This window comes from Giraffa tippelskirchi, chromosome 11 (assembly GCF_054371585.1).
Source record: "Giraffa tippelskirchi isolate mGirTip1 chromosome 11, T2T-mGirTip1v1.2.pri, whole genome shotgun sequence".
Taxonomy (NCBI): domain Eukaryota; kingdom Metazoa; phylum Chordata; class Mammalia; order Artiodactyla; family Giraffidae; genus Giraffa; species Giraffa tippelskirchi.
Genome location: NC_137285.1, coordinates 121,468,903 through 121,489,411, shown reverse-complemented (window position 1 = coordinate 121,489,411; position 20,509 = coordinate 121,468,903). Strand labels below are relative to the sequence as shown.

General features: G+C 37.6%; 1 protein-coding gene and 1 long non-coding RNA gene across 2 annotated transcripts in view; one reads left to right on the top strand and one right to left on the bottom strand.

The window, feature by feature from the left end:
• LOC145525717 (uncharacterized) overlaps positions 1-20,509 on the top strand; it is a 141,327-nt gene that overhangs the window by 54,893 nt on the left and 65,925 nt on the right. The gene's annotated exons all lie outside the window — the stretch shown is intronic.
• Positions 9,041-12,688, bottom strand: LOC145525671 (olfactory receptor 51A4-like). The gene has a single exon (XM_081539198.1). It carries the CDS (start codon positions 11,024-11,026, stop codon positions 10,073-10,075), a length of 954 nt encoding a protein of 317 aa, XP_081395324.1. The 5' UTR covers positions 11,027-12,688; the 3' UTR covers positions 9,041-10,072.

The window sequence follows — 20,509 nt, the reverse complement described above, 5'->3', positions numbered from 1 at the left end:
CTGCTTTCAGGGGCAGAGAGAAAGGTTTTCTTACACTGGCTGTTTCTCAAGTAACTTTAATTCAAAATAATCAATATACCATTGTACCGTATCTTGGAGAGGCCTGCCCTGAGAGCTAGCACTAAAATTAGGAATAAATGATGTCTATAATGGAAAGGGTAGTCAAGAGAATAAGGGCTAAAAATGCTTAGTAGACATAGTTTTCAGGAATTTGGAGAAGGAAAAAGAGCAATAGTAATCAACTATTTCTATTAAGAAATAATAGTAACAAGTTAAAAGATTAAAAGAAAACTGAAGGCAACTCTCCCAGCATTCAAAAAATGAGAGGATTTCAGTTGTTATTGAAGGCAAATATTCTATAATTGAAGCTGAAGAACTGAGAAATCCCCCATATTGTAACTGATGGTTAGAAAGATTGTTGGTAAAAGTGGTTTTAGACTAGAGCATCAGGAATCAAGTATGAGAGGTGGTGTCTAGAATTGAATGGGTAGTACAAAACTGGTGGTGGACAAAGGTAAACTATAAAGTATAAGTTACAGCAAAAACAGTACTAGCTTTTTGCAAGATCAGTTCAGTTCAGTCACTCTGTCGTGTCTGACTCTTTGCAACCGCATGGACTGCAGCATGCAAGTCTTCCCTGTCCATCACCAATTCCCAGAGCTTGCTCAAACTCATGTCCATTGAATCAGTGAGGCCATCCAAACATCTCATCCTCTGTCATCCCCTTCTCCTCCTGCCTTCAGTCTTTCCCAGCATCAGGGTCTTTTCCAATGAGTCAGTTTTGCAAGACAGCAGGAATAAAAATGACAATTTGAAACAGGGTTTAAGAGCTTAAGCTCTGGAATCAGAAATCCCCAAATCAGACTCCTGCACCCACCACCCCTATAATATAGTAGATTTGTGGTCTTGGTTAGCAGCTTAACCATTTTGTTCCTCAGGGGAATGAACCAGAGGGATCCTATCATACTGCCACTAAAGTAAGACTTTAAGCAGATAAGCAGAGAGTGCACTGTTGGAAGCTGAGAGCTGTAAGAAAGAAGGAAGGTGGATAGGGCTTAGCAGGAAGGAGGGGGATTTGGAAAGCAAGGACATCTTCCTTTCAAAGCCCTAGTTTTGTGAAGTCCTTCCACTAGAATACAAAAGAACAACTGCGCTGTTCAAGTTCACAATTCTGTCATTTGTCATGCCGCACAATACACACATAGGAGGGCTGGCTTATTCTCCTAAAGTATGCTTTCAGAAAATATACAGTGTATCATATAATTTCCCTTGGGGAACCTGAAATAAAGAAGACGCTTAGGTATAGAATCTTATTTTTTCCAGGCCATCTTAGAGCTGTGGAGCATTGGTCTCTCTGAACTGGTCCTGGGGCAGGAAGACAGGAAGGACTTTACTTGCTGTTGGAAGTGGCAGAATGCCTCCATGGACCCAGTACAAGGAGCAGTAAGACTAAACTACCTAGTAACTTTCATCCTATGTGTTATCCTCAGATATCCCTACAAAATAAAGAATGTGAGAATCTGCCTCCCTTTCATAAGGAGGGTAGTTAGTACTATCGTAAATCATTTATGTTACATTTAATATTTAGATAACTTTGTATCTGTTCCTTCCATGGTAGAGAATTAATGCTGGGAAAGATAAAAGTATTTGAGAAAAGGAAAAAGTGAATAATGGGAGCTTGTGGAAATGGAGATGTTCAAAAAATAGGAAGGATATCAGCTTCAAAACAATACTTCAGGATGTGGGAAGATGTGAAAAATAAAGTCTAACATGATAATCATGACAGGAAGCACTATAAGGGCACAAGCAATATTAATGGTTCGTTGACCTTAAATTCAGTCACTGTGACAACACTTTTCCTTTCAGTTTTAACCAACCTTTTCCTGTGAACTTCCTCTGAGTTGTAATAAATTACTGCTTTCAGGTCTTCACACTCAAAGTTTAGACAGAAAAGTCTTAGATCACATTTGGGGTCTCAGCACCTACAACAGGGTAGCTGAACTCGGGACATTGGTTGGAGCATTTATTCACACGCTGTAGTGTTTTGGCACTGCTGGAGCATGTTCCAGGTGGAAAAGTTTAGTCAAAAAGCCATCTGGCTCTTCCAAATCCCTTGAGGATTGGCTAGGTCTTACAGTGTCTTAGGAGATCACAGAATTCCTCAGAGAATAAGCTTGGGGTGCTAAAAGTGAACAGAAATCAGGCCAGAAAAAAAATATTCTTTCATTTTCTTTATACAGAGAAAACAGTTTCAGTGTACAAACATTCCTGTGAAGAGATAATGGAAGTAGCTAGATCACAATAAGATTTAGTGTTGTATCTGTGAGTGTGCATGTGTCTGAGAGTGTGTGCCTGTGTGAATGGAATAGTATGAGGACAAGAGATTAGGACTTATTATTTTTAGTTAAAAATATGTTTTTCAAGAAACTTCTTTAAAAATGTCAATCTCAATTATACTCAATGTGAAAAACACTGTCACACATTTGAGACAATGCAAGTTGAGCCAGAACAGTTTTGACAGAAAAATTTAAAGCATGCTAGTTAGTTTTCTTTTGGATAGATTAAAGAATTCAAGATTGTTGAAAGAAGATCCCCCAAAACAGACAAAAATATACCAGTTCAGTTATTGATGAGTTTTCCTTTAGAGCCATACACACATAGACTGTTACAACAAAACTGAATTGTAGATTATCATAGATTTGTCATTTATAGATATGAGTCCCTGAGGAATGGATAAAGATGTGGTACATATATAAAATGGAATATTATTCTGCCATTAAAATGAATGAAATAGAGATTGTCACAGTGAAGTAAATCAAAGTGAAATATCATATAATAACACTTATATGCAGAATCTAGAAAGAAATGATACAAATGAACTTATTTATAACAAAACAGAAACTGACTTACAGACTTAGAGAATGAATTTATGGTTATGCGGGTTGGGAAGGAGGGCAAAAGGATAGTTACGGAGTTTGGGATCAACATGTAGACATTGCTATATTTAAAATGGATAAACAACAAGGACCTATAGTATAGTACAAGGAACTCTGCTCAATATTATGTAACAACCAAATGGGAAAAGAATTTTTAAAAGAATGGATACATATATATATATAACTGAATCACTTTGCTGTACATCTAAAACTGTCATAACATTGCTAATCAACTATACTTCAATGTAAAATGAACAATGCAAAGAAATAGAGGAAAACAATAGAATGGGAAGGACTAGAGCTCTCTTCAAGAATACTAGAGATACCAAAGGAATATTTTGTGCAAATATAGGCACAATAAAGGACAGAAATTGTATGGACCTAACAGAAGCAGAAGATACTAGCAAGAGGTGGCAAGAATACACAGAAACTTTACAAAAAAAGATCTTAATTACCCAGATAACCACAGTGGTGTGATCACTCACCTAGAGCCAGACATCCTGGAGTACGAAGTCAAGTGGGCCTTAGGAAGCATCGATATGAGCAAAGCTACTGAGGTGATGGATTCCAGCTGAGCTATTTCAGATTCTAAAAGATGATGTTATTAAAGTGCTACACTCAACATGCCATAAAATTTGGAAAACTCAACGATGGCCACAGGACTGGAAAAGGTCAGTTTTCATTCCAATCCCAAAGAAAGGCAATGCTAAAGGATGTTCAAACTACTGCACGATTGCACTCATCTAACACACTAGCAAAGTAATGCTCAAAATTCTCCAAGCTAGGCTTCAACAGTTTGTGAACCAAGAACTCCCAGATGTTGAAGCTGGCTTTAGAAAAGGCAAAGGAACCAGAGATCAAATTGCCAACATCCACTGGATCATAGAAAAAGCAAGAGCATTCCAGAAAAACATCTGCTTCATTGACTATGCTAAAGCCTTTGACTGTGTGGATCACAACAAACTGTGGAAAATTCTTCAAGAGATGGGAATACCAGACCACTTTACTTGCCTCGTAAAGAACCTGTATGCAGGTCAAAAAGCAACAGTTAGAACCAGACATGGAACAACAGACTGGTTTCAAATTGGAAAAGGAGTACGTCAAGAACGTACATTGTCACCCTGCTAACTTAACTTATATGCAGAGTACATTGTGCGAAATGCCAGGCTGGATGAAGCACAAGCTGCAATGCTGGGAAAAATATCAATAACTTCAGATATGCAGATGACACTACCCTTATGGCAGAAAGTGAAGAAGAACTAAAGAGCCTCTTGATGGAAGTGAAAGAGGAGAGTGAAAAAGCTGGCTTAAAACTCAACATTCAAAAAACGAAGATCATGGCATCTGATCCCATCGCTTCATGGAAAATAGACGGGGAAACAGTGGAAACAGTGACAGACTTTATTTTTGGGGGCTCCAAAATCACTGCAGATGTTAATTGCAACCATAAAATTAAAAAAAGACACTTGCTCCTTGGAAAAAAAGCTATGACCAACCTAGATAGCATATTAAAAAGCAGAGACATTACTTTGCCAACAAAGGTCCATATAGTCAAAACTGTAGTTTTTCCAGAAGTCATGTGTGCATGTGAGAGTTGCACCATAAAGAAGGCTGAGTGACAAAGGATTGATGCTTTTGAACTGTGGTATTGGAGAAGACTCTTGAGAGTCCCTTGGACTGCAAGGAGATCACACCAGTCAATCCTAAAGGAAATCAGCCATGAATATACATTGGAAGGACTTATGCTGAAGCTGATGCTACAGTTCTTTGGCCACCTGATGATGAGAGCTGACTCATTAGAAAAGCCCCTGATCTGGGGACAGATTGAAGGCAGAAGGAGAAGCAGATGAAAGAAAATGAGATAATTGGATGGCATCACCGACTCAATGGACATGAGTTTTGAGTAAGCTCCGGGTGATGGTGAAGGGCAGGGAATACTTGCGTGCTGCAGTCCATCCGGTTGCAAAAAGTTAGACACGACTGAGCAACTGAGAAACAACATAAAAACTCACAAAATTGTGAACTTGCTAAATGAAAAAAAAAAAAAGTCCATGCTCGTGAAATATATTTGTAATATATTTAAAAATACAAGTCCATGTTTTTTGACTGAGTTTACAGAGTCACTGAGTTCAATAATAAAAGCCAAGATTTTGTAGCCAAACTGCCTGGGGTCAAAGCTCCACTAACCTTGGGCACTTTGGTGGCCTTTAACAAATTATTTTAATGAAATGTGCCTTTGTTTGCTTATGTATAAAATGGGTATTTATGAGTAGTAATGCATTACTATATATAAAGAGTATAGTATATTTGGCAAATGGCAACCCACTCCAGTATTCTTGCCTGGAAAGTTCCACAGACAGAGGAGCCTGGTGAGCTACAGTCTGTGGGGTCACAAAGAATCAGATAAGAATGAGCATGCATGCATGTTATCTGAGCCCAATGACCATGGAATACAGCTGTTAATCTAAAATAATAATGTAACCAGTTATTTTACCAGCAAATCGGGTTTGTTCAGAAGCAGCAAAGAATTGCAATTTGGTTACATGGAATTAAGGGCTTCCCAGGTGCCTGGGTGGTAAAGAATCCTCCTGCCAATTAATAGACAGAGGAGAACATGGGTTTGATCCCTGGATTGGGATGATTCCCTGGAGTAGGAAATGGCACCCTGCTCCCCTATTGTTGCCTGGAAAATTCAATGGACAGAGAAGCCTGGAGGGCTACAGTCCATGGAGTTGCAAAGAGTCAGACCCACACACAACTAATCACACACACATGCACTTGAAATTATGGCAAACAGCATGCAATCCCCATAAATCATAAGCTGCTGCTGCTGCTAAGTCGCTTCAGTCGTGTCCGACTCTGTGTGACCCCATAGACAGCAGCCCACCAGGCTCCACCGTCCCTGGGATTCTCCAGGCAAGAACACTGGAGTGGGTTGCCATTGCCTTCTCCAATGCATGAAAGGGAAAAGTGAAAGTGAAGTCGCTCAGTCGTGTCCGACTCTTAGCGACCCCCTGGACTGTAGCCTACCAGGCTCCTCCGTCCATGGGATTTTCCAGGCAAGAGTACTGGAGTGGGTTGCCATTGCCTTCTCCATAAAGCATAAGAGAGTAAACTTTTACAGAGAAGGGGAAGTTGGGGGCAGGGTGGGGGAGTATTAAAAACAACAAAAAAATTGGAGGAAATGGAATTTGTAGTATAGCAGCTTTTTATTGGCTAAGTGGTGACAGTCTTCATTGACTGAGCTAGTGCCAGGCAAGGAGAAAATATTTCTTCTCCTGCTAACAATAAATTACTGTTACTTCCTGCTGGATACACAAAGCACATCTTCAGGTCAGGGTCTGTATTGACATCAAGCATGAGAGCTGCCCCTTTTGGCTTTCCAACTGCATTTTTGTGAGGTTTCCCATGATTAATGTGCACACAGCAAAGTTTAAGAGTTCTCTAACTTTTTTAGTCTAGGAAGCAGCTTACTGCAAGGAACCACCCTTCCCCATTTGACATAGATGAGCTTTAGTGACGCCCTCTTCCTTACCTGTGACAAGGCCATACACAGACCATTTAAATTCCCATTTTTTTTTTAATCTCATAAATGATTAACTGAGCTATTTTGTCTCCACTGATCAATTTTTCCTGCCTTTGCAATAATCCTTTAAAATAAGTACAGAGTTTGTTTCATATTTAAAAATGTCCTGACATAGGTCAAAGACTATAAAGGTGTTATTTATGATGTTTTTTACTATGTGATATTATTAGAATCTTTATAAACTAGGCTCACTGACTTTTTAAATAAATTTATTTATTTTTAATTGAAGGATAATTGCTTCACAATATTGTATTGGCCTCTGCCATACATCAACATGGGTCAGCCAAAGGTTCACATATGTCCCCGTCCTCTTAAACCTCCCTCGCACCTCCCACCTCTTCCCACCACTCTAGGCTGCTCACAGACTTTTAACTTAAGATTTTAAATGTAAATGTATGGAAAATTTAAATTATTATAATAACATAACTAAAATCTTAGATGGGCAAATATGAACAAACATAACAGGTTCATTAAAAGTCTAGAACGTTTAAAAGTGTTTGAATCACTCACAATCTCCCCACTCCTAACACAATTATTATCACACTTGCTATCATCCTCCATCCTTTTGTAGATAGTTTAGTTTATTACAGTTTCAATCATATACAGTTTTAAGCATTCTTCAAAAACTTATAACTATTAATTAAAGAGTAAATATATAATTCATATTCCATAATATCATTTTAAAGCCTACAATTCATGGTTTTCAATATTTTCAAAAAGCTAAGTGAACATTTGAAGTAACCCTTACATACAGACCCCCTTCTGCAACAGCAAATGAAGATAGGAGTTGATAGGTTTTCATGTCTGCTTTTGAAGGGACAAAGGATCCTGCTTTCCCCATAAATGAGATATAAACAAAACAGTATATCACCAAAGACTTGAGTTATAACTCCTTAAATTCCAGCTAGAGGTCCAATTCTTGTGTGCTAAAGCAACTTGGAGAATGGGAAGAGATAAAATTCTCTTCATAAATTCCATTAAAAAAATACAGAGGAAATGTTTGGATCATCACAAACCCAACAAACCAACCAAACAAGAAAAAATATGTATTACATGGCCTCTCAGTTTCTCGAATGGAAATATGTAAGCACAATTAAAATTAAAACTTTTATCTAAGATGACTAATACAACATACATATACAAAAAAATCAAAAAAGACAGAAGACAAAAACCAAGCTTCTAATCTCACTATATGGCCAGGGTTGTGTGCATGGTGTTGAAGCATTTATCCTCTCATAATAATAAATGGAATTTAGTAATAATCTGAGAATATCCTTAATTATCACTTACTTCTTTTTTGGCCTGTAAATGACTGACTGGAGTGGAAAGATTAGTACTCTTGACATGAAACAGTAAGACATCCAGATGTTTCTTAGAATAGTATATGTATCACTTAACTAGGGTCTTTCCTGGTGGCTCATGGTAAAGAATCTGCCTGCAGTGCAGGAGACACGAGTTCAACCCCTGGGTTGAGAAGATCCCCTGGAGATGGGCATGGCAACCCACTCCAGTATTCTTGCCTGGAGAATCCCTTGGACAGAGGAGCCTGGCAGGCTACAGTCCAGAGGGTTGCAAAGAGTCAGACACAACTGAGCGACTTAGCATGCACTTAATTAGGCATATTTCCTTGCCTAGCAAACAATTGTTATTTCATCAAGAATTTCTCCAAGGCCCTTACCTCACAGTATCTGTCAATTCTAATCTATTTTATCATGAATTTTGCTCCATTTTAATCTCTAGATTACATCTACATTTAAATCATTATTAGTTTCAGATACACCTAAATTAGATTTATCTAGGGATTAATTTTCTCCTATGAGGATCTTATATCACAATTACTGTGTAATTTGAAGGAAAGTTTTTAAAGTGTAGGTGAAATCATCCGCTTTTCTTGCACTCCAACAATATGACATATTTTTGTCTGCCTCATATTTGAACATTGATTTTATCTGTATTTTATAATTTATTTCATGTAAAATTTCTATTTGAATATATCCATTTTTGCTGATGAAGAAGCATGAACTTTATTATGACTCTGTTGCTGTCTGCCAATTGTGCCCTTGATTCTATTCTTTAGGCTTATTATTTTTTTCTTCTTTTTGAAAATCACAAAACAAATTTCCCTGGTCTTATTGAACTATAACTGACATGTAACATTCTGCAAGTATAAGGCATACAATGTATGTATTTGATACACTTATATATTGCAAAATTTTTACATAGTAGAATTAGTTAATACCGCCAGTCAGTTCAGTTCAGTCACCCAGTCATGTTCGACTCTTTGTGACCCCATGGACTGCAGCATACCAGGCCTCCTTGTCCATCACCAACTCCTGGAGTTTACCCAAACTCATGTCCATTGAGTCAGTGATGCCATCCAACCATCTCATCCTCTGTTGTCCTCTTCTCTTGCCTTCAATCTTTCCCAGCATCAGGATCTTTTCAAATGAGTCAGTTCTTCACATCAGGTGGCCAAAGTATTGGAGTTTCAGTATCAGTCCTTCCAGTGAATACTCAGGACTGATTTCCTTTAGGATGGACTAGTTGGATCTTCCTGCAGTCCAAGGGACTCTCAAGAGTCTTCTCCAACACCACAGTTCAAAAGCATCAATTCTTCAGCTCTCAGCTTTCTTTATAGTCCAACTCTCCATCCACACATGACTACTGGATAAACCATAGCTTTGACTAGATGGAACTTTGTTGGCAAAGTGATGTCTCTGCTTTTTAATATGCTGTCTAGGTTGGTCATAACTTTTCTTCCAAGGAGTAAGCAAGCGTCTTTTAATTTCATGGCTGCAGCCACCATCTTCAGTGATTTTGCAGCCCCAAAAAATAAAGTCTGTCACTGTTTCCACTGTTTTCCCATCTTTTTGCTATGGAGTGATGGAATCAGATGCCATGATCTTACTTTCCTGAATGTTGAGTTTTAAGCCAACTTTTTCACTCTCCTCTTTCACTTTCATCAAGAGGCTCTTAGTTCTTCTTCGCTTTCTGCCATAAGCGTGGTGTCATCTGTGTATTTGAGGCCATTGATATTTCTCCTGGCGATCTTCATCCAGGTTGTGCTTCATCCAGCCCAGCATTTCTCACGATGTACTCTGCATATAAGTTAAATAAGCAGGGTGACAATATACATCCTTGACATACTCCTTTCTCAATATGGAACCTGTCTGTTGTTCCATGTGCAGTTCTAACTGTTGCTCTTGACATGCATGCAGATTTCTCAGTGGGCAAGTCAGGTAGTCTGGTATTCCCATCTCTTGAAGAATTTTCTACAGTTTGTTGTGATCTACACGGTCACATAATTATCATCTCCTTTTTGTGGTGGAACCCTTAAAATGTATTCTAAGCAATTTTCAAGTATATAATGCATTATTGTTAACTATTGTCACCATGTTATACATTAGATACCCAGAATTTACTCATTTTATAACTAGAAGTTTGTGCACTCTGACCAAAGTTTTCCTATTTCCTCATCTCCTCAGTCCCTACCAAGTACCATTCTACTCTGTTTTTATCCGTTTAGCTTTTTTATATAACTCATATTTGATTACGTGAGCAAGTTTTTCCTGCTCTTGAATACCTTGTGCACTGTGAACCTTATCTGTTTTGTTTTTAGACTATAGACCAAAGGGTTAAGAACAGGAGTCAAGAAGAGGAAGAGGTTGGCCATGGTGACATGAAGAAGAGGAGATGTGAATGTACCAAACCTATGAATTAGAGCCAACACAATGAGTGGTACATAAAAGATGCAGACAGTGAAAATGTGGGAAACACAAGTATTAAGTGCCTTGAGCTGACCATCTTTGGAGGCAATACGCAGCACTGTTTTAAAAATTAGGCTGTATGAAATGACAATGAACATAGAGTCAACTCCAAAGGAGCACAGGACAAGTGACAACCCATAAATGATGTTGACTGTGATAGGGCCACACGCCAACTTCATAACATCAGGGTGGTAGCAATAACAATGTGATAGAATGACATCCTTGCAGAAGGGCAATCGCTTGAGCAGAATTGGCAAAGGTACCATCAACACCACACCCCTAATCATGGCTGCAAGCCCCACCCCCATAATCCGAGAATGGGTTAAGATTACTTTGTAGTGCAGTGGGTTGCGAATAGCTACAAATCTATCAAAGGCCATGGCCAGCAGGATGGCTGACTCCATGGAGGAGAAGGTGTGTATAAAGAACATCTGTGTTAGGCAGGAGTGGAACTCAATCTCTCTGTGATTCAGGAGGAAGACACTGAGTACTGTAGGCAGAGTTGATAAAGACAGACCCACATCTGTGGTTGCCAGCATAGACAGGAAGATGTACTGAGGTTCGTGAAGGCTAGAGGTGGTTTTGATAATGAAGAGGATAGTGCTGTTTCCTAGGAGGGCAGTTAGGTATGTGATACACAGTGGGATAGAGATCCATATTTTCACAGCTTCCAGTCCAGGAATGCCTGTTAAAAGGAGAGTGGATGGCTGGAACCAGCTACTGTTTATAAGCTCCATAAAGATATTTTTTGGGAGCACAGCCCAAATCAGTTTCTAAATGTCTCTACTGGGAGAAAAACACAGATTTTTAAGATAGAATATAATGCATCTAACTCTTGTGGGGCAGCATTAATTCTAGCCATCTTTACATCGAGGAATGGATCCTTAGAATGTTTTCAACTCTATCTGAATAACTATTCAGAGTTAGGACAATGAATAACTGCTATTAAAAAGTAAGATCTACTAGAATTATTTCAGTCTAGAAAGCTTCAGTCGTTGATTAAGTGGCAATGAAAATTAAGAATATTATTTTCTATTTTTATCCCAATGCTTAGAAAAATTCATTCTTGGATTCTGTTTCTTAATATATCCACTTATGTTGAATATATTTACTTTGGCTAAGATGACTCTGAAAGAAGTTTCTGCACTTTCGTCACACCTATAAATATTCAGGCATCTGGAGACTTCCCCAGAGGTCCAGTGGTTAAGATTCCATGCGTCCACTGCAAAGGGTGCATATTCAATTTCTGGTGGGAGAACTAGGATCCCACGTGCCATGCAGCATGCCCACAAAAAAATAATATTCAACCATCTGGAAACCTGAACACTTTTCCTGTTAATTATACCTGCAGAAATAAAGCATAAGATATTTCAATAAACCACATAAACCTCAAGCTATTTAAATAAATACTTCAAGTGATACTGTTCATTTTCACAATTGATTTCTAGGTTGTTTAACATGCTCTTTTAAAATGATATGTTGATTTTTCAAAATATGAAAGAGTGATAAAATAATCAAAATGAGTATTGTCATTACTTTTAAATTGGTGCTAGAATAGTATCAAACATTAACAAATAATTTCTTGAATAAAATCTGAAATATCTCTATTTCAAAACACATATATAACATATTGCGTGTGTGTGCGTAGTTGCTCACTCATGTCTGACTCTTTCGATTCCATGGACCATAGCCTGCCAGGCTCCTCTGTCCGTGGGGATTCTCCAGGCAAGAATAATGGAGTGGGTTGCCATGCCCTCCTCATATAATATATTAGGAAATAATAAATATCCACATTTCAATAAATATCTTAAACATGGCATAATGGGAGGAAATGGTATTAATATTTATGTGTTTATCCTCCAAAGATGAGTAGAAAGAGATTATATATTATTGCTTAAATACAGTTATATTTAAGTGTTTTGTTTAAATTTGGAAGCAGAAGCAAAATAGTGCTGCTGCTGCTGCTGCTGCTGCTAAGTCACTTCAGTCGTGTCTGACTCTGTGCGACCCCATAGACAGCAGCCCACCAGGCTCTGCCGTCCCTGGGATTCTCCAGGCAAGAACACTGGAGTGGGTTACCATTTCCTTCTCCAATGCATGAAAGTGAAAAGTGAAAGTGAAGTCGCTCAGTCGTGTCCAACTCTTAGCGACCCCTTGGACTGCAGCCTACCAGGCTGCTCCTCCATCCATGGGATTTTCCAGGCAAGAGTACTGGACTGGGTTGCCATTGCCTTCTCTGGCAAAATAGTGAGGTAACTACATTTGGATATGGGGGAGCATGTAAGGGAGCTAATATGACTGACCTTATCTGGAAAAATATGAAATCAATACACACTCTTTAATAAGATCATATTACTTAAAAATGTAGCCAAAAATAAAACACCAGAAACAAAATTTTAAAAAAATTAATGAAGGATTCCTTCTGGAAGAAAGTGAGAGACAGGGTGGATTGGAATAAAGCAATGCTCTGTTTTTGTCCTCAGGAAAAATTAGGATTATAGTGCTGTTTTAAAATCATGTAGATGTAAACAAACAAAATTATATTTTTATAGATGTAAATATATCTTTGAAGAGCAGATCCCAGATGAATCACAATGTATATATTTCCATCCATTGATGTATCAAGATCTATACTTATACAGTCAGTCATCCAGTCTACAGTCAAGTCACCCATTCATGTATTCTTGGCAATGATGTCTTCTATATTCTACTACATTCTCTCTTAGTATGCTTAGTAAAAAGTGTTCTACAAAGCATATGTTTTCAGACAGGGACTGAGTCTATTATAAAGAGAACCCTAGTAGAGAAGTTGACTTCTTAGGGACTTAGAAGTTTAAGTTTTATATAATTTTTTAAGACTACATGAAGTGTCAGAGTTACTCATGTTTAAAAAAGAGAAGAAAGCCATTGTTCATAAGAAGAAAGCCATTGTTCATAAGAGAGTAGAACATCAATCATACCACAGACACTGTCCACACACAGTCATTCAACACACTGCATCTCACAGCACTAAGATGTGAGTCTCTCTTATAAACATAAAATTCTGAGCTATCCCAACACACTCTGCATCTCATTTAAACATATACAAAGATATATACTGTTAGCAAATGGAGAAGGAAATGGCACCCCGCTCCAGTATTTTTGGCTGGGACATCCCATTGGACAGAGGAGCCTGGTAGGCTGCAATTCATGGGGTCACAAAGAGTCAGACATGACTTAGCAACTGGGCATGTGTGCATTCTACTAGCAATAGCCAACATGGACATTAAAATAGTTATAACTGTATTCTGCATGTCAAATTAAATAGAGACAGTGGAATAATACTGAGTCTAAACTACTGTATATAATGGAGAGTTATATTTGGTACCACTGTACTTCCTCCAGTACAGACTTCTCCAGTACAGATTTCCTCCTCACTCAAGATGGTCTCTGACATCCTGTGTGTGGCTCCGCCTATCGCGCGGAAGACTCCTCACCCGACTTGGGTTCCAGCACTTGGTGTCAGGCCGCCATGTCCCTGTGCGGGAACATCCTCCTTAGCTCACACAGCTCCACATTTCATTTTGGGACACCTCTCGCAGGTATATACCCTTACCACTTTGCTCAGGCTCTGTCGCTCATCACTTGGGCTACATTTAGAATCCAACTTCCTGCTGGGCTGATACCCTCCCTTCCACTCCCATCTGAACATCATTTTCATGCTCTCTTGTTCTGACATCCCATGCTGGTCTACCCCTCACAAAGCACCTTCCTCAAAACTGTCAGGACCAAGCCCCCTGTTTAGGCACATTAGCCATACCCACTCCCCACCCCATACACAGTAAAGATGTCTACATCTGTGCTTCAACCAACAGTTACAGGACATAATCATTCAGGATAAGAAATAAAAGGAAGGGAAGGAAAGGGAGACAAAAGAGAAAGGGGAAGGTGAAGAGCCAACTTTGTTTATATTAAACACAGTATGTTTAATTTTATTACCCATGTTTTGTTTTATCCCATGATGTGGAGCATGCAGGATCTTCGTTCCCAGACCAGGGATTGAACCCACACCCCCTGTAGAGGAAGTGCAGAGTCATAACCACTCGACTGCCAGGGAAGTCCCATTCTTATTCCATTTACATATGAAGTTGATTTTGATTTGAAAAATAATATACTTTATATATATAAAAATAATATATATAATTTATATAAAAATAATAATTTACATAATAATTTACAATTATTTATAAATATTATGTTTATTTATAATATATAATATTATATATTATTATTATATAATATTATAATATTAATATTATAATATAATAATATTAATTATTAATAAAATAATTTAAATATTAACAAATTATTGATAATATTATTAAATTATTAATAATTATTAATAATATTATTTTTATAATATTATATTATAATATAATATAATATTATATTATAATATTATTATAATATATAATAATAATAATATATAATATTATTATATATTATTTAAATATAAATTATAATAATATAATATTTATTTATAATTATTTATATTATTATATAATATATAATAATAATTTATATAAAAATAATATACTTTATATACTTTGACAGTCAATCCTTCATGTGATGGGCATGTTGCCAATATATTACATCTGAGAATTACATCTTTCAAATTAACATATTACCTCTGTTGCCTTGAGCAAAACATGAATTTTCATATATCCTGTATTTTTTAAAATTAGAACTTCTGGTTTTATATCATGAAAAGAAAGGAGTTTCTAACAGTTATAAAACTATATTCCAACACAGTGTACTGATTTTATAAGTAACTTTCATGTTCAGAACTTTTATTAATATTGATAGTAAAAGTTAATCCATGCTTTCTACATGTATTCTTGCCTGGCACATCCCATGGACAGAGGAGCCTGGTGGGTTACAGTCCATTAGGGTCGCAAAGATTTGGACACCGACTGAAGTTACTTAGCACGCACACACACGCATATTAAACATTGTTATACTTGTTTGCATTTTTCTAAATTAATCCTCATGAAATTTTTGCTACTATTTTTTATACTTTACAGAGAAAGAATCTAAGGACCAAGGAGGTTAAGTAACATTAGTGAATGATGGTAGAGGAATATTAACCCAGGCAATCTGGCTTCAGAACTAGCTTTTGTACCCATTTTTCTAGGTTTGTTGTATCCTTGTAATGGCATATAATTCTCATTTTTCCATGTGGCATGATGAAAAATCCTAATTTACATAGTACATTTAAGTATTTTCAAATGGTTTACCAATTTGACAAATGATTTAAGAATATGTATGCATACATGCTAAGCCACTTTAGTCATGTCAGACTCTTTGCGATCCGATGGACTAGAGCCCACCAGGCTTCTGAATCCATGGGATTCTCCAGGAAAGAATACTGGAGTGGGTTGCCATGCTGTCCTCCAGGGGATCTTCCTCACTCAGGGATCGAACCCTGTCTTTTTTATCTCCTGCACTGGCAGGCAGGTTCTTTACCATTAGCACTACCTGGGAAGCCTGATTTAAGAATATAGTAGTAACTTTATAATAAACTAAATATTTATATTTAACAGTATCAAAAATGTTCAACTACATCTTAAATAATAACATGAAATTTTGGTTTTTTTCGAATAGTACTGTTCTCAACTTGATCACTATTATGAGAATACATATATATGTAATAGCAATTGTAAGTTTCCATGAAATAATCTCCCACTTAAGGGTAGATCATGTCTTTTGAGTTAAAGAAAGCCTGTGTTAAACATTCTTGCTATGAGTATCTTGAATCAACTCAAAATTGAATCCTTATATTGAAACATTTTCCTTCTAAAGATTTCACTACAGTGAAAGAAAAAATCAGCATAAAACACTGTTATGACTGCTTATACTTTCTTGGATCCTGAAATGTACCCACTGCTGAATTTTCTGTAGCTTGTGTCTTTTGTCTAAGTATAACAACAACAAGAAAAATATTAGTGTCATCAATCCACCCTTTGCCTTGGTTTTGTAGCTTTACTGACTTGCTAATGATTTCAGTGAAGGTCCAGTATTGACTATACTGCTAATAGACCTTGACTTTAAGATCATTCTTCTCATCTTGGCACTCACCTAACAAGTTTAGAGCAGTACAGAGCACAGCAGTAAAGAGCACATCAGTGAAGAGCACAGCTCTTTTCAACCACCTTCAGTGAGACACATAAGGGTCCCTGCTTCACATGGACAGCATATGGAAGTTGGAAATTCAGCATATGTCTTTCCAGATACTCTAGCTAGACATGCCACATGCCACTTATAGTCTAAGGCAATGCTCCGGGTTAGCACAGTGCTGCCTGCAAATCAATTTTATTTCAGATTTCTTATTTCAAACTTTACCATTTGCATTCAGTGCCTCCCTTAACGTATTTTAGGTGTTTATCAGCATGTTCACCAACTCCATGAATGAAGACTAGATAAGAGGGGAGCACTGGGCTTCATCTTCTTCCACATTTCATTTCTTACTAAACTTCACACCATCATTGTTTACAGGAAGGGCTTTTATTTTTTCTTTGTATCTGATGAGCATTTCCCTATCTAGTAACCACTCTGTCCTTATGCTTCGTTCTAAGGGACATATACTATACTCTTCCCTGGGAAATTAATCCACATGACTTTACTATAGAAGTAAACAAGCAAACAACAGGAAAGAAAATATACACCAATATTTTAAAATTCCTTAGTATTTGACCTACCTTTTTAGAAGCTCAACATATCTAGACTTTCACTGTAAAGCCTCCTTGGAAGTTTGAAACTTGATGGAAGTCTTCTGTGAGGACTTCCATTGTGCTAAGGAAAGTGTTCTGCTTGGTTCTGTACGTTACCCAAAGGCATATATCCTAAAGGCACAATATGAAGGGATATTTGGACTCAATTATCAAGAAGATAAGACATTGTAGATTCAGAGCTTTCTCTGTCCCTAATTAAACCTAATCTGCCTTCTCAACAGGCTTATTTCATTTCTGACAGTGTTCAATGCCAGCAGGGCACTGGCCAAGCAGATTATCCTTGTATCTGACCTTACTAGACAGAAGAATTTTACTGTTAAGGGAATTTCTGGTTCTCTCTGGAGGCTAGTATAAACCTCATAGCAATGGTTTCATCAGGGCCTCTCCTAGGATAGAGAAGGTCATAGGAAAGTATATTTAATTGGTGTAGGGCTCTGTCAGGATAAACAGTTTTATTGTTTGATTAAAAATGTAATGTAAAATCCAACATGAGGCATAATTACTTCTCAATGAACATTTAGAATAATGGGTAGAGAAGTATATTGCTTATTGTCCAGATCAATGCATGTGAAAACTTTTTATAGTGTTTAAGCTCTAGTTTTTTCTCCTTCTGGTCTAAGAACTATCTGTTTGTGTTCTTTGCTGTAACATGCCATTTTCCTTGCTGATCTCATATCTCCCACCCTGAGAGAAAGGAAATGTGCATGCATGTGTTCTAAGTCACTTTAGTTGTGTCTAAGTCTTTGCGACCCTGTGGACTGTAGCCTGCCATTCTCCTCTGTCCATGGGATTCTCCAGGCAAGAATACTGGAGTGGGTTTCCATGATCTCCTCCAGGGAATCTTCCTGTCTCAGGGGTCAGACACGTGTCTCTTAAGTCTCTTGCACTGGCAGGAAGGTTCTTTACCACTAGTACCACCTGGGAAGCCCTCAAAAGAAAAATTAGCAACACAGTTAAACCTGTAAATGCCATAGTTCTTTAAGAATCTCATTGTATCGATGAACTATAGATCTTGTTGCCCTTTCAGTTCCCTAAAACCAGAGTTCATGTTGGCTAAATCGTTAATCATGAACCAGCATTATCTATTGTGTTGCTGGGATGTATTGGATTACCGAGGGCAAACCACAGGTGGACATCAGAAAGAACCAAGGGTAGAGTTATGCACAAGCCAGAAACAACCTCTGTCTGATTATATCAGAGTGATACTATATAAAGAAATATAGATAGATCTGATAGATCTATTATCACATTTTTATCCCACTCCTTTCAAATTGGAGTCTTTCTCTTTAACATTGCAATTCTGGTTGAGGTAGGTGAATGATGGGGTATTGGATCTCTGCCATAGAGTTTAAGTATAATCCATACACTCCAATACCATTTGCATAGTATCTTCCATATAGAAATAATAAACTATGCCTAAACAGTTTCTGACTTTAAATTAATGATTTTTGTTCTGTTGGAAAAGCACTTCTTTTGCTTGGTCACTCTAAATTTTTAATGGCATTGTTGTCTAAGAAGAGCATGGGATTGGACAAAGGCAAACCTACATTCAACTTTTAGCTCGATTTCTTACTGTATGTGCAGGTGAACTTTCAGGACTTCAGTGCCCTCATCTAGTCACTGGAAACATAATAATATCAGGGGTCATTGTGTTTTTAAAAGTACTGATACATCAGAAATATGTTTTAAACTTACTAAGTGCTATGGCAATAGTAGCTGATATTGAAGGCTAATTTTCCCCCACATACATATCTCCCTTCCTAAACTAAACAGTTAGCAGGGTTTGAGGAGTGTATATTGCTTTGAAAGTGAAAGGGTTAGTAGCTCAGTCATGTCTGCCTCTTTGTGATCCCATGGACTGTAGCTCGCCAGGTTCATGGGATTTCTCAGGCAAGAATACTGGAGTGGGTAGCCATTCCCTTCTCCAGGGAATCTTCCCTGACCAGGAACTGAACCCAGGGCTTCTGCACTCAGGGCAGATTCTATACCATCTGAGCCACCAGGAAAGCCCCATATATTGCTTTACATTTTGTTGTTGTTCAGTCACCCATTCATGTCCGACTCTTTATGACCCCATGGACTGCAACACTCCAGGCTTCCCTGTCTTTCACCATCTCCTGAAGTTTGCCCAAGTACCTATTAATATATTTTACTCATATTTAATAAGAAAAAAGTCTTCGAAATATTTGATTGCTCTACCTCGCCATGGATTTTTTTATGTTTTTTGAGAGACAGTAAATTCCTAAGGATTGTGTGCCCTCAACACTAAAAAATAGACCTTCCAACTGTCACAACAGTTCATGCATTTAATAAATGGAAACCTTGACAACATCCTATATTTCTATGATTTTTTGTGTCTTTCAGGGCAGTCTGTGTATGGGTTGCTGCCACTAATACAGCTGTTGTTAATTCCCCAGGGTTGTCTAAGAAGTATGATCTTCTCATAAGCCTATTTATTCATTCAGTGGGTCTTTCTTGGCCTTAATAAAAGGATCAAGAATTCAGAAGACCACAGATACTTTTCTGTATTCCCAAATTCTCTTGGGTTTTAGTTCTCCTGGGATAGAGAAAACTATAGAACCAGCCTCCGAGCCAACATTGGAACCTAGGTCAAGAACAGACAACCTGTCTTATGGAATGTCTGTAAGTCTGTGGCTGTAGAATAAAGGAGGTAATGAGGACCTGGTGTCTGATATTGGACAGTAGGTGACTGCTTGATGAATTCTGAAGGGGTCCTGTGAGTCTCAGATATCATACTAGTCTCACTCCTAGTCCAAAGGACCTGTGATTATTTTCTTGCCATATATGCTTACATTATAGCACCTGCCCAGGGCCATGATTTAAGGTGACCCAAGACTGGGAGTGGGAGCATGTCCAATGCTTGTGAAATGATGTTTGTTAATAATGAGAATCTCTGGCTACCTGGCCAAACCATGATCTTTCAATATAACGAAGGGTTCATTGAAGGGTGATTTATAACTTTTGAAACAGCCAGTCTTTGTGAGGAAGAAATTTTTCAGGATTTAAAAGTTGGGATAAATCTAAAGTCGGGATCATCAGAAGAAAAGGGCCTGGTGTTTTTTTGCTCTGACTGTAGTCAGTCACAGATTCTTGAGATTCTTTTTTTTTTTTTTTTAACATTCTATCTCACAGGTTTGTGTGTGGTTTCTTTATTTATTTTCAGCTTGCTGGTTAAAACTCTCTTTGGAATAGTTTATTGCAGAAGAAGTTTGTCTCATTTTATCTAAAACAGAAAAGGAGTTGAGACATAAGGCTAGATGTAATGGGTGTGGAAGCCAATTTCACAGAACTGAAAGAGCTGGCATCTCAGGAGGCTCTGATAGTGGTTTTTACATACTGAGGCTTTTTTTTTTCCCCCCAATGGGGAATTGTATTCTTATCTATTTGGAACAAGATAGAATTAGGATGGTAAAAACAATGAAAATAATA

Excerpts from the sequence above, each read along its gene's own strand:
- LOC145525671 (XM_081539198.1), bottom strand. The coding sequence starts at position 11,026 with ATGGAGCTTATAAACAGTAGCTGGTTCCAGCCATCCACTCTCCTTTTA.